Source organism: Xyrauchen texanus, chromosome 23, assembly GCF_025860055.1.
Source record: "Xyrauchen texanus isolate HMW12.3.18 chromosome 23, RBS_HiC_50CHRs, whole genome shotgun sequence".
Taxonomy (NCBI): domain Eukaryota; kingdom Metazoa; phylum Chordata; class Actinopteri; order Cypriniformes; family Catostomidae; genus Xyrauchen; species Xyrauchen texanus.
Genome location: NC_068298.1, coordinates 40,729,226 through 40,746,012, shown reverse-complemented (window position 1 = coordinate 40,746,012; position 16,787 = coordinate 40,729,226). Strand labels below are relative to the sequence as shown.

At 41.5% G+C, this 16,787-nt stretch overlaps 1 protein-coding gene across 2 annotated transcripts in view; it reads right to left on the bottom strand.

Moving 5' to 3' along the window:
• LOC127663338 (myotilin-like) overlaps window positions 1-12,187 on the bottom strand; it is a 60,615-nt gene extending 48,428 nt beyond the window's left edge. The window contains exons 1-2 of one of the 2 annotated variants that reach the window (XM_052154874.1): window positions 11,859-12,187; window positions 933-985 (exon numbers count right to left, since the gene is read on the bottom strand). In XM_052154874.1, the coding sequence (XP_052010834.1) occupies window positions 933-940 (8 nt within the window). In that variant the 5' untranslated portion in view covers window positions 941-985; window positions 11,859-12,187. The remainder of the gene's footprint in view (window positions 1-932; window positions 986-11,858) is intronic. The other variant, XM_052154875.1, reaches the window with a different exon arrangement.
• Window positions 12,188-16,787: the final 4,600 nt, after the last annotated feature.

Genomic DNA, 16,787 nt, shown 5'->3' with positions numbered 1-16,787 from the left:
CAATACTCTGCCTATCTTACTTAGTCCAACCCGACTAGATGAAGGTGATGGCATAGAAAACACATTGACAAGAAACAGAGCAAAATATCATTCAAGCTGTAAACTTATGTTCAATAACACAAAGCTGGAAAGGGCCCAAAAGAGAGCATCTACTGCTGCTAATGACACTGAAGATACCAAAGATATCCATGTCAAGAGGCCAAGAGGATCCCAGCCCTCGAAAGCTTTGTGCTTTATATGTGAAGATGAGAGTGCAATGTCCCCCTTACGAGAAGCAATGACAATGAAACTTAATGAAAGAGTCAATGAATGTGCCCATCAGAGACTGCTCATTCCAATTTTCATGCTTGTATCACCAAATAAACCACTATATCACTTAACTGCTCCACTAAGGTGTCGGCCATCTTGAAAAATGACCGCCATCTTGAAATTTCAAGTGGCTCGGACAATTTTCTTGTCAAGTGACCCATGGAGACTGCTCATGCCAATTTTCACACTTGTATCATAAACTGAACGATTCTGCCAAACATAAGCACATAGCAGCTCCACTATGATGGTGACTGAAGATTTAAAGCTTTCAAAAAGACACAAAAGCACCATAAAAGGCTAGTAGTCTAGTCCATATGTGCATTCTGGGCTGTTTCTTACATAAAGCTGTCATGTGGCTTAAGAGGACTTGGTGTAGTGCAAATCATTGTGATCACTTTTATGCTTTTATGGTGCTTTTGTGTCTTTTTTTCTTTAAGATTGAAAGCTTCAGTCCACATTAAAATAATTGCATGAAAAATAGCGACCGGCACAGGCTTCAGTTGCTTCTCCATGGAACAGAGAAAGTCATACATTTGGAATGACATCAGGGTGAGTTAATAATGACAGAATGTTAATTTTGGGATGAACTATCCCCTTAAAGCTAGAGTGTTTCTGTCTCTTACTGTGCCATGTTTCCAGTATCTCCAGAGAGTGTTGACGAGCCCAGCAGGAGACACTTTAACATAAAAAGAGAAATGGTGAGCTCATATGGTTTTTGTGTTTGAATATCTAAAGGACGAATTTGACTTAATGCACTATTAACAACAAATGCACAGTCTTTATCAGAAGTGTGTCATTTCTGTTCATGTCATCACAAGTTTCCCAAACACTTCCCATCTGTCATTGGTCAAACAGGTAGTCATGTGATAATGTTGTTGTGTCAGGCAGGTCAGGATGATTAAACTAACAGTGTTAACAAGTTTTAGGGCAATCAACTTAAGAATGGCTTACTTATAGTTGTCTTTGCATATTAAACTGGGGTAGAAGAAAGAATTTGAACTTTACCACGGCACACAATTCCATTTAAAGCACAATTATTATCTAAAAACATCTGAGGCATGTGATAGACCTTTTACATTTCCAGCACAGAGCAAAAAATAAAATTGACATACTGTATGGTGGAGTAAAAATGCTTCCATTTTCCTTTTTTATTATAAAAGAAATAAAATAAATAATTACAGATTATTATTGCGATATTATCAGCATAACAATTTGAGTGAAAAGTACAATTAAAAAATAGACACAAATTTCACAAATGATCACGTATTCCAGCATGATTTGAGAATGTTCCAAAGAGTCATTCACTTTCTGTAAAAAGAAGTTAACATGCTGTTACGATCCCCTGTTGTCTGCCCTATGTTCTCTGTCTCACTAGTAACATTCATGTCACGTTTCCTTGTTGTCTGCTCCGTGTTTTCCGTTTCACCCGTCACCGATCCCGTTCCATGTCACGTTTTCCCTGCTGTCCGCCCTGAGTCTCACTGTCTGTGTGTTTAACTGCACTTCCCACAATTCTCGGATCACACTCCCAGCCCTGATCACTGTGTTATTGTCCACACCTGTCGGTTATTTTGTCATTACCTTGTCTGTTTATTTAAACCCCTTTTTCTCCCCTTCCCGTTGTCGTTCGTTGATGTTCCATGTCTCCGCTCATGTATGGTTTGACGCTCTCTTCGCGTTCCCTGCCTGTCTGTCAGCCCGCTCAAGGTTACCCTGTTATCTGTCCCTCCGAGGTTACCCTGTCGTTCTCCGCCCTCCAAATCCTCTAGTATTTAGTTTGCCTTTTTCCCATCGAGGACTTTCTTTTGTTCCTGTGTTTTGTTTACTCTGTTTTGTTACAATAAAAGCCGCATTTGGATCCACACCCCCGTCTGCCTTCTCCTGCTTCCACGCATCATAACACATGCTCAATGTCAGATTTTTGTATTTGATTAGTGACCTACAAAGAGTGCATCATAATATTTTGAATGACAGATGTTCAATGTGGCCCACACTGTAAAAAAAAGAAAGTATTTTCTACAGAGAAACTACAGTAAAACTTTACATTCATTCCACAATTTTTGTGTCAAATTTCTCTAAAATACATTTATTCACACCAAATTTACATTTGACCCTTTACGGAACTGATTATATGTGTTACTGGTATTTTCAGGTATTTTCCTTTAAAGAAAAGTAAAAACAGGTATTTTCCTTTAAAGAAAAGTAAATGTCACAATTTTCACATGTGAAAATATAATTTTAACCTGGAGCAAAAAAAAAATAAATTTTTTTTTATTATTTCAATGAGCAATATTTGCTGAAAAATGTTCATTTGTAGTGAATAAATGTATTTTAGGGAAATTACATTACGGAAATAATGTAAATTTTATGCTACATTTGCGACACAATATATTGAGTTTGTATTGTACTCATTATAATAAAGAAATTCAACAAATAACTTTTATTGAAGTCAACAATATTATGGAGTTTAGTAACCCCAACATTATTTTTACTGTTATTTAAATTTACGTAGCTAAAACGTCTAGGTTACTATTGTAACCTCAGTTCCCTGATGGAGGGAACGAGATGTTGTGTCGAAGATGCGACACTAGGGGTCTCTCTTAAGAGCCTCGAGCATCTATGAACTTGATAAAAGGCCAATGAGAAATTGGCAGACAGAATTAGCATGTCCCGCCCCCAGACATATGGGTATAAAGGGAGGGAAATGCGTCTGTCCATTCAGGTTTTTTTCCCTGAGGAGCCGAGAATGAGGTTCACCCATAACAGTGGCTTGGTTCAGCATCGTGTCCGGGAGGACACAACGTCTCATTCCCTCCATCAGGGAACAATGTACAATATACAATAGTAACCTAGACATTCCCCGTCTGTTGCGCACTTCGACATTGTGTAGAAGAATCGACACTAGGGGTCCATATTCAATCACGGCTTGCACTGAACCGTGTACATGCGCTGCTGATGAAGGTGCGGGCAGGCAGCTGCGTTCTAAAGTGAAAGGCTGTGTCAGACTGCATGTACCCTTCCCCAACGCCCCATAAAATCATCATAAACCTTTTAGGTTCCTGGGACCCCGAAGGTGGGAACAAGGTGACATGTCAAGCACAGGGAGTAGGCTGCGCCAGCCGCGCCTTTTCTCTCTATGTTTGTCGCATAGAGTCAAAGCGGCTGGGGCCATCTTAACTCTATCACATGCATCGGGGAAGGCGTTCTTTTCCAGACCACCACCTGCCCAGGCTGAGGGGAGGTAAAGAGTGGCAAAATATGTCACATGGCTTGGTTTATCGTGTCTACGACAACAGGTGGTAGGCCACTTAGATCTTCCGCATCTCATCCAGACGTGGAGGTTCCAGAGGTCTGGGTGCGGATGCCAGAGGGTGCACCGTCCCAGAGAAAGAAGGTCCTTCCTCAGGTGAATTCGCCAGCTGTGTGCCACCGCGTCTGTCCCGATGGGAGCCTCCGTTAGGGAGTGCCAGAGCAGGCAGTGGGAGGACTCTTGGGAAGCGAACAGGTCTATCTGTGCTCTGCCGAACCGTTCCTAAACTAGCTGGACCACCTGGGGATGGAGCCTTCACTCTCTGCTGAGCATACCTTGTCGCGACAGCACGTCTGCTGCCGTGTTGAGGTTGCCTGGGATGTGAGTGGTGCGCAGCGATCTGAGTCGCACACGGCACCCCAACCCTGTTTGGAGGCATCTGTGGTGACCAGAACACATTGGGACACCTGCTGTAGGGGGAATTCTGTCCTACTCTCCACCCTCTCTAAACTGGGTATCACTGGAACTGTGCTTGACTGGTTCAACTCTTATCTCTCAGAAAGGTCCTTTGAGGTAGCATGGAGAGGGGAAGTATCCAAGCCACACCAGTTACTTACTGGGGATCAGTGCTTGGGCCACTTCTCTTCTCCATATACACAACATCACTGGGATCCATCATTCAGTCACATGGTTTCTCTTACCACTGCTACGCTGATGACACGCAACTCTACTTGTCTTTCCAGCCCAACGACACCACAGTGACCGCTCGAATCGCTGCCTGTCTGGCAGACATCTCAGCCTGGATGAAGGAACACCACCTTCAACTCAACCCTGCCAAGACCGAACTCCTTGTCTTTCCAGCCAACCCGGCTGTTGAACACAACATCACCGTGCAGCTGGGTCCAACTACAGTTTCGCCTTCCAAAACGGTCAGAAATCTAGGGGTAACCATTGATGATGAGCTAAATTTCACAGACCACATTTCAAAAACTGCAAGATCATGTAGATTTACACTCTACAATATCAGGAAGATAAGACCCTTCCTCTCTGTACATGCCACACAACTGCTCGTTCAGTCCCTTGTCATAACTAGACTGGACTACTGTAACACTCTCATTGCAGGCCTTCCTGCATGTGCTATTAGACCCCTGCAAATGATCCAGAATGCAGCAGCACGTCTGGTCTTTAATGAACCTAAGAGAGCACATGTTACACCACTCTTTGTCTCTCTCCACTGGCTGCCGGTTCATGCACGTATTAAATTCAAGGCCCTGATGCTGGCATATAAAACAGTCACTGGGTCTGCTCCAGCATACCTAAAAACATTTATGCAGAGCTACGTTCCCACCAGAAGCCTGCGGTCAGCTAAGGAACGTCGCCTTGTCGTACCAAAACAAAGAGGCACCAAAACACTTTCCCGGACTTTCAGTTTCATCATACCACGGTGGTGGAATGACCTTCCCAACTCAATCCGGGAAGCTAACTCACTCTGTATCTTCAAAAAACGGCTAAAAACACATATTTTCCAAAAGCACTTAACCGGTCACTAAAAAAATAAAAAAAAATAAACAAATTTTTTACATTTCTTGTTGCACTTAAATCTGTTTTGTATACTATTCTGATGATAGTGAAACTTTGTAATATGGCACTTTTTGTACCACTGTCTCCCTAAGATGATTCGCTGATGTTCTTCCTCTTTTGTAAGTCGCTTTGGATAAAAGCGTCTGCCAAATGAATAAATGTAAATGTAAATGTAAATGCAGAAAACAAAGGTCTGTCCAGGGGTTGAAAGTCTGGTGGCAGGCGGGGGTGATGACCACACTGTGCGTGCCGTGGTGCCATGCCCATCTCGGGACTTGAGTCTGGAGCCAGTGCTGAAGTGGTCTCATATGCATCAACCGCAAAAAATTTTTAGAGGAACTGCCGTGCCTGGCTTGAACAAGGTGAGGCATTTCAGCACTGACTGCGCATGCTTGTTGGTGACGAGTCTAACTCCATGCTGAGAAAAGAGATGCTCTGAACCGAGGCGAGCTTGCTCTTTTGCCAGTTGACCTGAAGTCCTATGCAGCTGAGGTGCCTGAGCACCTGGTCTCTGTGGGCGCACAGTAACTCTCGAGAGTGGGCCAGGATGAGCCAGTCATCGAGGTAGTTGAGTATGCAGATGCCCACTTCCTTTTGCGTCCATCATGAGGGCGCAAGTGGACAGGGACATACCGAAGGGGAGGACCTTGTACTGATACGTCTGGCCATCGAACGTGAACCGTAGAAAGAGTCGGTGTCGAGGCAAGATAGAGATGTGGAAGTACGCGTCCTTCAGGTCTACCAATGCGAACCAATCTTGATGCCGGATGCAAGTTAGAATGTGTCTTTGCATGAGCATTTTGAACAGGAGTTTGTGCAGGGCCCGGTTGAAAACTTGCAAGTCCAAGGTCGGTCATAAGCCGCCGCCTTTCTTGGTATGTATGTATTATGGTAGTATGGTTTTGGGAGGCAGAAGCACGTCCTGAGGCTCTGGGGCTGAGAGAAGGGCCGGGAGGGGGCGGGTTAGTGACTGAGGAGGAGTTCCGTGTAGGCGTCTTCTGGATTCGTCAGAACCGGCTGACAAGGGGCAGCAGTCGTGGGTCCGGAGGCGGGGGGTCCGCATCCGGAGTGCCGGGACTGTTGAGGTGTGGCACCGGGTTGCCGTGAGAATGGCATTTGTGGGCCAGGTGACTTCGAGAAAGAGGAGAATGTGGCAAAGAAAACAAACTGAACTGAAGATTCTCCTCCCGGCCATCCACCGGGGGACGGAGTGGTCTGCTTACCAGCTCCGGAGAAAACGTCTCGTTCCTTGGGTCGTCCATCTCAGGAACGCTTGGAAGCCTTCCGGGTCCTCGGGGACGTTCGGGAGACGGGGGGCGTGCGCTTCCTGCAGGGTGCTCGATGCTGAGGCTGAGAGCTGGGCCCAGGTTGGGGCGGAGCTGTATGTTTTATGGAAGCCGTAGGAGGACACCTTCAGTGAGCAGAAAGAGCACTGCCCGCGCTGGTGTCGCAGCGGAGCATGATGTGAGAAATGGCCGCTGTCTGTTTCTTCACCGCTGAGAACTGCTGGGTAAAGTCCTCCATGGTGTCGCCGAAGAGACCGAACTGTGAGACAGGGGTGTTGAGGAAGCGTGCCTTGTTCACATCCCACATCTCAACCAGGTTCAGCCAAAGGTGTCGTTCCTGGACCACGAGGATGGCCATCGCTTGCCCGACTGTAACCTTTGTGGCCCTGAGGGCTAGGTTGGTTGCTGAGCGCAGTTCCAGGCAACACGTCAGGTCAGGAATACCGAAGTGCAGTTCTTTGAGTGCCTTAGCCTGATGAACTTGCAGGAGGGCCATGGCATGCAGGGTGGAGGCGGCCTGTCCAGCGGCACTGTAGGCATTGGAGGTCAGTGATGACATCATCCTACAGGCCTTGAAGGGGAGCACTGGGCAATCCCGCCAGGTGGCGGTGTCATGGGCATCTACCCGGCGAAACCGAGCCCACTGCCATCCCCAAATCGCCTACATCGCCAGCCGGGTCATCCTCAATCCCGTGTGAAGAAGGAACAACGGTGCGGGCGGCTGGAGTGGCATTCCTCTTTAGGAAGGAAAGCCGCGACCGCAACGTTGCCATGGTAAGGTTCTCGCAGTGAGAACACAAACCATTCACAAATGCTGCCTCGGTGTGATCGCTGCCCAGACACACGAGGCAGCGTTTGTGACCATCAGGAGCGGAGAGAACACGACCGCATCCAGGAACTACACAGGAGCGGAAGGGCATCTTTATAAATACGTGTCCTGAAAAGGCCAACGCCGCTGTGTATTGCTCTTTAGAGAAATAAACTCTTTATGGAAATATTCTCTTTTAGAAGCACTGTCAAAGCGCCCAGGGGCAAAGCTGCACTGCTGTGAAGAGAAGGAGAAAGCCGCTGATATGCGCCGTAGATCCAACAGCATACGCTCTTGTAGAGATGAGTGAAACAGTCGGTGAATACAGCTTGCTGATCACACAACCTCTAGGCTCTGAAGGACAAATCTGAATGGACAGACACATATTTCCCTCCCTTTATACCCGTATGTCCGGGGGCAGGACATGCAAATTTTGTCTGCCAATTTCTTATTGGTCTCTTCTCAAGTTCAGAGATGTGCAAGGCTCTCAAGAGAGACCCCTAGTGTCACTTCTTCGACACAACTTCGAAGTGAGCGACAGACGGACAGAATTTTCATTCTTAGTTTTGTATGTGTACCTAATGCATTTGTGTTTGGATAATGATCTATCTTTTTATTTTGCATTACTGAAACTAATGAGCAATTTCTGAAACAGAAAAATGCTGACGGGCACAGCCCTATGAAGTGGAATGCAGAGCTCGCCGTTCCTCCCGGGCCCATCACGAAGAAGACACACAATGCTGTTCCCCTCTTGCCCACTGCTGTTTGTCGGGAAAGGAATGTTGTTGTTCACAAAAGTGTTCAAAATGTTGTTTCTGTGTCTCACATTCAATCACATGCAATAAAGAATGCAAAAAAAGAGTACAGCACTCATAGTACATGCACGAGACTTTCACACTTTTTCAATAAAGAGATCTTTTCCACTTCAAAGCCCACACAACCTCTTCCCAATGGTGAGTGGTGCATTATATCATACAGTCAACAAACCAAATTGCCCTCTGTCCCATTATGCAGATGCATGGTGAGCCCTTACAAGAATTTCTGACTAGGTGCTAAAAATGATTGAACATGGTTAAATGATCTAATTTGCATGTCGGCCACCCCATTTTAAAGGTGTTCTGTCTTCCACAGACCCCTCCGAAGATGCGCTGGTGTTATAAGCCGAAATACACAATCTTCTCACAAATAACACGAAAGAGGTTGATCCAAATTGTCAAGCCCACAAAGGGTTTGTAGAGTGGAGGAGGGCAGGCCGGGCTGGAACAACACAAGCCCTGTCCCCAATCAGCCTGATGGGTGCGCACGAGGGATAAAGGTGGCCTGGATGACGGTTCGAGAGAGAGAGAATGACAGGCAGCTGCTCTGTGTGTTTATGTTTGTGTGTTTTTCGTTTATTTCTTCATTAAACAATTATTTATATTGTCAAGCTGGTTCTCGCCTCCTCCTTTCCATTGAACTGCTTAACAGGGTTTTACAGCCGCTTGTGGTAATGGGGGCATGGTCGTTGTGTCTGTCTGCAGGAGAGAGGGAGTGGTGTGGCTCGTCAAGCTGGTTGACATGATTTCAAACAGCTGTTTCTCATTACAGTGATAGTGGAGAGACTCCTTAAAACATCTGAGCATGCAAGAGAAGAGAGAGAAGAGAGAGAACGGTCGAGTGTACAGCGTTGGCATCTGATGATATTGAGTGTTTATTCTATTGAGTGTTGCAAAGAAGTTTATGATTATTTTGAGAGTGTTATTGAACTGAGTAAAAGCACAGAAAGACTGCATATGCTGTGCACGGTGGCAAAGGAAATTAAAGCCTAACTGAAGCGTGTCACTTCTCCCCGTCTCCTCATTTCCTGGCATGGTGTCACACCGCTATTTTCTTTTCCCAAAGAAAGACGGCAGGCATTGGCCAATTTATTATTATATATAAGCATTTTATTTTTTATACTTTTCAGTTTAACACAAACGCATCCACACACACAGCTTCGTGTGTTGCTCTCTCTCTCTCTCTCTCTCTCTCTCTCTCTCCTCTGGCGGTCTGGACTCCCCTTTTATCCCTCTCCAGCTCTCACTGTAACATAGACCAGCTGTTAGAGATATTTTCCCATTGGTGTCAATCTTTAACGATCTTCCTCTCTGGCATCACTCGGCCACACCCACATCACCACAACATGTTATTTCAGTTTATGGTTGAAACACCTGCAGACAGTGAAGACTTTTGAACTCCACTGAATGATAAAATGTAAACAACAAGGATAAGAAAGATGACATTGACAATCATAAACAAACAAACAAAACACTGAAACTTATAACGGTCTTTTTCTTCTCTGTATTGTCATTGTATTCTGTCCTACTAAATGTAACATTTGTAAACAGGCTGTTGATTTAAATGACTTTATCCAGTTTCATGAGTGTAACCCCGTCTGTGGGTCCCTGTTCTGTGCTTTCACTGAGAGAGGCAACAAAACCTGAGCAGAGCTCTGAGCTAATTTGGTTGTGTCTTCTCTGTTGGATTTAGAAACACATGGTGCAGGATAAATCTTTCACCCTGCTTAGAATGCTTCGACAAAGTGGCATATCAAAGAAAAGAGGTTTGCATTCACAGCAGTTGTAATCATAAGTAATCATGCGATAATACTTTATAATAAGGTTGTATTTGTTAGCATTGGTTAACAACAAAATGTGAACTATCAATGAACAAAATATACAGCAGTAATTGCATTTGTTAATGCATTACAAACTAACATGAGCTAGCAATTAACTAACATTAATTATGTAATTATTAGTTTATGATAACTAATGCATTTACTAATGTTAACCAATGCAACCTTATTGTAAAGTGTTCCCAATATATGTATGAGTCAGCATTAGGTGGTACTGACAGCCGATCAACTGAAGGATTATTCCAACTTTTGTGAATGTGGTTATAGTGCCTTCACTCTATAGATTCATATATATATATATATATATATAAACTGAACAGTGAGTGGACTGTCATTAAGTTGACTATCAAAGTAGCATTTAGGCATAGTGAGGAACTCTTTATAAAAAAAAGAAAAGAAAATAGGTTCAAACGGCTCAGACCCCATTAGAGGACAGGGAGGGAATTTATTTTCTTCGTTTTGCTTTCCCTTGTAATTATTTTGAGTTTCCTCACAATAAATTAGCTTTTACTACATTAAGCATATTTGAAATATGGAATTTTAGTAAAAATATAGTAACCAAAAAATGTACCATGGTTTTACTCTAGTAATAGTTCAACTATGGTTACTGTGTTAAAATGAACAATGGTTAATTTTGTAGCTGTATTTTAACCATGGGATTTTGCTGAAAAACTATAGTAACCACAAGATTAACCAAGGTTACTACAGACATATTTATTACAATGTTACTATAGTAAATCATTGTTTATTGTATCCAAACCATAGTTTGTGCAAAAAAAAAAGGTTACCACAGTCATATTACTTACATAAAATTCAATATTACAGTAGTAAATCATGGTTAATTTATTGTGAGGGAACACAAAACATATCGCAGGGGGCTCAATACATTTTAAAGACTTATTCAAAAGAATTAACACACATTTATCTATTTAGTTCCATGATCTATCTTTTTTTTCTTTGTTTTTCCTCCTTGTGTTTTACACATGAATGCTAAATGATATGTGATCTTATTATGGGAAGTTGAATATGCATAAAGTTGGATATAATGTATATAATAACTAGTTTTACGCTAAATCTTTTTGGGGAGTCAATTCTTAAAGGGGTTATGACATGAGGAATCCACATTTCATTGATCTTTTAACATATAAGATTTCATTGTACTATAAAAATACTGGAAGATTCAGAACTCAAAACTTTCTCCTCATTGCAAAAAGAGTATTTGCTGAAACCACACTGCCAAAACCACTCGTTCCACATTATGAAGTCACACTGTGGTAGACATTTACATCTGACTGCCTCTACAACAAAGCCTACTTTACTTTATCACTTCTGTAGCCCCACCCAGTAGCATAGAGCAGTGAGATGGCAGGTCATTCAAGAGCAGAGAGCCAATCAGAACAGTGGGCATTTACTGTCAAGACTTAGAGAAGCAGCACCAAAACCGAGCGTTTCTGACAGAAGGTCAGAATAAGGGTGGAAAATGATAACTGTTTTTACAAATATATAAGACTGTTTATTGTGCAAAAACTTTAGTAATATTATAAGTGAACCTCAAAGAACATATTAAAATAATTAAAAAATGCATGTCATGACCTCTATAAAGTATAAATCAAAACTTTTCCAAATAGTCTTTGCCCTCACAAGATTATCTGAACTCAGCCTTTAAATGTTTGAGTTGAGAGTGGAGTGCTGGCACCCATAGACTGCAGCACCCAACAATATGTCTCAATAACGGCATTGCAGCCAGTTGTATTTTTAGCACAACTTCTAATGCCTGTCCATTAAACATGGGCAAGAATAAAAGCACATGTTTATAGAAATGCAAAGTCCATTTGCATGGAGCGACTCAATATCTTAAGTTAAATCAGAAGAACACCCTATTTCCAGAACACAACATGTATACATTCTCCCAAGTTGCCAACACTCAGGCAAAGAAAAACAATGCACCTGTTTCACAAACCGGAACCTTACCCTTGTATCTTGTTAGTGCTGATGGGCCAGTAAATAATCCACTGAGCTGACAACACCAAGACTAAAGGAAGTCATGAAGAATCTGCACACCTTGTTGCCCCTTCAAAAAGAGTGCAGAATGTCTTTCTCACCCCCTCTTTACAGGTTTTCTTCTACACAGAGAGAGAAATGAAGGAGGTGGGACGAGCACTCAGTCCAGGCTTTAGGTAAACTGACTGCAGTCCAGCCTGACTGCAGGTTGTCTGGGAAGGTATAAGGTGCAGAGTAAAGTGAGGAAGTAAGTTCAAAGGCATCTCAGATTTCAGTCTGTTCATCTGACACAGCTGACTCCACAGTAAACGGGTGAACCAAACACTTGGGTGTCAAATATAGACCACACTCATGCTCTCAACCTCAGGGATCGAAATAGCATATGCAAGAAGCTAACATGCAGCAAAGATATCTCTCCTATTAAACATTGTTCTGTCTATCCAGGGAGAGTGGGTTTGTGCGTTGGTTGGTTGGTTTGTTTGACATCCTCCCTAGCTTGGCACACTTACAATAGTTCATGGTAGAGGTGGAAATGTCTGATTTGTGACTGTTTTCATTTACATTGATTTAGTCCAGTAGAGTGGAAAATATGTTTCTCACACAAAAGTATTGTAAGGGTTCAGAAAAAAAGAGATGCTATGCAGAATGTTGCAGACTGACAGCCTTAGGACCGATGTATTCTTAAGTTGTCCATGTTGGTGATCGTTTTGCGCACAATATGCATGATGCAATTTTTGTCATCAGAACAGTCTGCACAGTTGCCTCTACACACCCTTACAAAAATTCTACAGTTCTGGCAAATTTTACACAAAATTGCCACAACTTTGGCAATCATTAATTTCACATGCAAATGAGCTTGTGATTCACTGCAAATTGGCAGAAGTTTGCAGCTCTTCATCAGTAGTGGTGAACCTGCAGCAAACCTTTGGCAACAATGGTCAATTTGTGGCAAGTTTGCGATGAACTCTCGATTTTTTAAGGGTATTGTTGGTACATGCGCCTGTCATTGACTGTACAAAAAGAGGATCTCAAAGTAGTCATACTATGACTATATACTACTATGCGTCAAAAGCTTTCATATTCGCTTGCGGTCAAAAGATTATAGTTTAAAAAGCAACGCTTCTGATCAAGCGCGATCTGATTCGGAATGCAGAAAAACGAAGTATACTCGGGCCTTCAGTCACCGTTCACTTTCATTGCATCTATTTTTCCATACAATGAAAATGAATGGTGACTGAGGATTTCACTCTACCTAAAATCTCATTTTGCTTACCATGTTGCAAAACCAACTACATTTTGAAGCTTGTTTGAGTTCAAATCTTTTGAGTTAAAAATGTCAAAAGATAGAATAATGAAAGTTAAAGTAAATGTGTTACAACAGATTGCAAATAATTACATCTACAGGTGAAACTCGAAAATTAGAATATCGTGCAAAAGTTCATTAATGATAGCATCCACGCCACGCCGCATTGAGGCAGTAATTAATGCAAAAGGGGCCCAAACCAAGTACTGAGTACATATGCATGATTATACTTTTCAGAGGGCCGATATTTCTGTATTTAAAATCCTTTTTTTTTTTATTGATTCCATGTAATATTCAAATTTTCTGAGATTCTGAATTTGGGGTTTTCATAAGCTGTAAGCCATAATCATCAAAATTATATCAAATAAAGGCTTGAAATATCTTACTTTGCTTGTAATGAGTCTATATAATATATTAGTTTCACCTTTTAAGTTGAATTACTGAAATTAATGAACTTTTGCACGATATTCTAATTTTTCGAGTTTCACCTGTATATCTGAATCTCTGACCCTGCCGATGTGATCTTGTTATCGATGAACCCAGTTTGCAGTCAGTTGTGTACTAGTGTGTGCACCAAACAAGAGACAGCGAGTCTGTACGTGTGCACAGTGTGATGACCCTCAGTCTTGAAATGTTCAACTGGCTTAACCAACCAACCAACCAACCAATCAATCAACCAATCAACCAACCAATCAACCAACCAATCAACAAACCAATCAAGCAACCAACCAATCAACCAATCAATCAATCAATCAATCAACCAATCAACCAACCAACCAATCAACTAAAATCCGTTGGTCTGTTTCTCACTTAAAGCTGTCAAATTTCTCCAGAAGACTTGGAATATAGAACATAAGTCATATTTTGTGTCCTTTTTAAAAATTTGAAAGCTTAATTTCTCATTCATTGTTTTTTTTTCTTCCCAATTTGGAATGCCCAATTGCCAATGCACTCTAAGTCCTTGTGGTAGTGTAGTAACTCAAGGTGGCGGTGGATGAATCTCAGTTGCCTCCATGTCTGAGACCGTCAACCCGCGCATCTTATCACATAGCTTGTTGAGTGCGTAACTACTGAGACCTAGCGTGTGTGGAGGCTTCATGTCATCCACCAAGGCATCAACACACAACTCATCATGCGCCATCTATGTCAAGAACCAGCGATATAAACAAAGACAGCTCATTCATAAGAAGTTGGTAGTGTAAATAGGCTTTTTTTTTTGTGCAACTGTATCTTTGTTGAATGTCAGACCTCTTTCTATGATGGTGACATGCTGTTTTATATGCATTGAAAATGTGATAATCATCAGGTTTTGGATGTACACAAAACACCAAAATAAATTGTACCAAAAATATGTCAACATTTTAATTACATTTAAAATTAAATAAAAATATATTTGAAATAATGAAGTGGTCAAAAAAATTCTATACAACCACCTCACGTAAAACCCAAACATTTTACCCCTTCCAACTTCTTCCACCAGCCCCGTTTGCAGTGATGTAAAAATCACACAAATCAAGAATAAAAAATATATAAATTATATCATAAACATAATTGTAAATTGAAACATAATAATAATAATAATAAAAATGTTTAATTAAACCATGATCTTTTGAAGGTTTTAGACAAATCTCATGAAGTTTTGTTTCATAAAACAGCTACAACTGTACACAATTGTTTTGTTCCACAATATTTTCAGAGTTTGGACATGAACTTTATTACCACCTGCTGATGAAATAACCAAACTACAAATGTAGGCTCTTATTTTAAAGAAAAAAATAATAATTGCGCTTTTGCCACTTCATTAAACATACAATACACCCCCAGTTTTCGCAAATGCTCCCACCCACGCCCACTTGCGCTTAGTGCTTCCACAAAATTTTTGCTTAGAATTAGCACTCTCACAAAAATTAGATAAGGTGTTGTGTACGGTCATTGCACGTTGCACTGCATTTAGTGCAGTCACTAAAATAAAGCCCTAGTCTTATTAATGTTCTTGTGTATTGGATGCATATACATGTTGTTAGGCAGCAGTAGAAATGGTTGAGATTCATTTGGGCGACCCTAGCTGGGGAGTCAGGGAGCATTTGACGAACAGATGAGAGAAAACTGCAGGATGTTTTGGATGGCTAACTCTCAGTTTAGTGCTCTGAAAATTAGGAAACGATGTAGAGGTGGATCCTGTTGAAGTAGATTTAGACTAATCTCACTGTGAATTTGGAGACTGTACAATAGGTTTAAACTTCTTTGTCTAAAATCGTTCTGAGTTATTTTTAGTTGTCAGTGATGTAATATGGTGAATAGGAATGTATGTTTCACAAACTCTACCCCCAAACCCATATACTCAGCCTTACCATCAGTAAAATAAAAATGTATTCTTGGAGATAAAATGGAAACTCCAAATGGATTATGTGAATGTGATTACTTCCTGGAAAATTTGGTAGCAACATGTTGACTTCCTGTGTGATCATGATGTTTAGAACTGGAATGCATCATCCCTCTAAAAACTCCATCCCCTCATGTCTCTGAGATGCATTCACTTGTGAACAAAAGGAAAACTGCTTTTGAGCACAAGATGTCTGTAGAGATTAATTCACTGTCTCAGAAATTACAGGGCTAAATACACCCATTTTGCAGTTTCTACAAATGCTTGTCACAAAACATGCATGGTGTCATGGTTGTTTCTAGCTATTAGGGGAGCCACTAGGGGCCCATCAAAGCCACACGGTGGTGGGTGTAGTGGCCTAAAGCACAAAACTGTTAATCAGAAGGTCGCTGGTTCGATCCCCACAGCCACCACCATTGTATCCTTGAGCAAGGCACTTAACTCCAGGTTGCTCCGGGGGGATTGTCCCTGTAATAAGTGCACTGTAAGTCGCTTTGGATAAAAGCGTCTGCCAAATGCATAAGTGTAAATGTGAAATGTGAATCAAAGCAAGTTCTCTCTTTTTTCTTTATATATATATATATATATATATATATATACTAAAAGCTGCAAGTAAGACCCAGGCAGCTGTTATGGCTCATTTAGACAGTTATAGGGGCCCCCTTGTAGCCCGAGGGGGAAGGAAGAATGTAACTGCAGAGGAGAGAGTTGTAGCTAGATGTGACAGGAGCCTCCAAGTAGAATTTCGTTTAGGGCCCCCACATGCTCAGAAACTGCCCTGCATGGGGTAGAAGTACAGAGGTACTACGATGTGACATCATAGATGCTAAGACAGAATATTCACACCACCCACATGTTTGCCTCAACCCCAGAGCATTGTCAAAATCAAAACAATAAAGCAAAGAGAAGAGGTATTGCTTATTTTTATTCTTTATACAACTGCATCGTGATTTGAATGACTCTACAAACAATTTCTCACAATTGTGATTTCACATTGCGATTCAAAATGAATGAACTTTCTTCTTCAGATTATTGATACTACTACAATAATAATAATAATAATAATAATAAATAAATAAATAATTGATCATACAAAAATCAATTATAAAATGTCACAATAACACAAAACAATCCACAAGTGATTAATGTTATGATAAATAAATCAATATAAAGAAGATATATAAATGTAAGAAAAAAATGAATTGACTGGCAT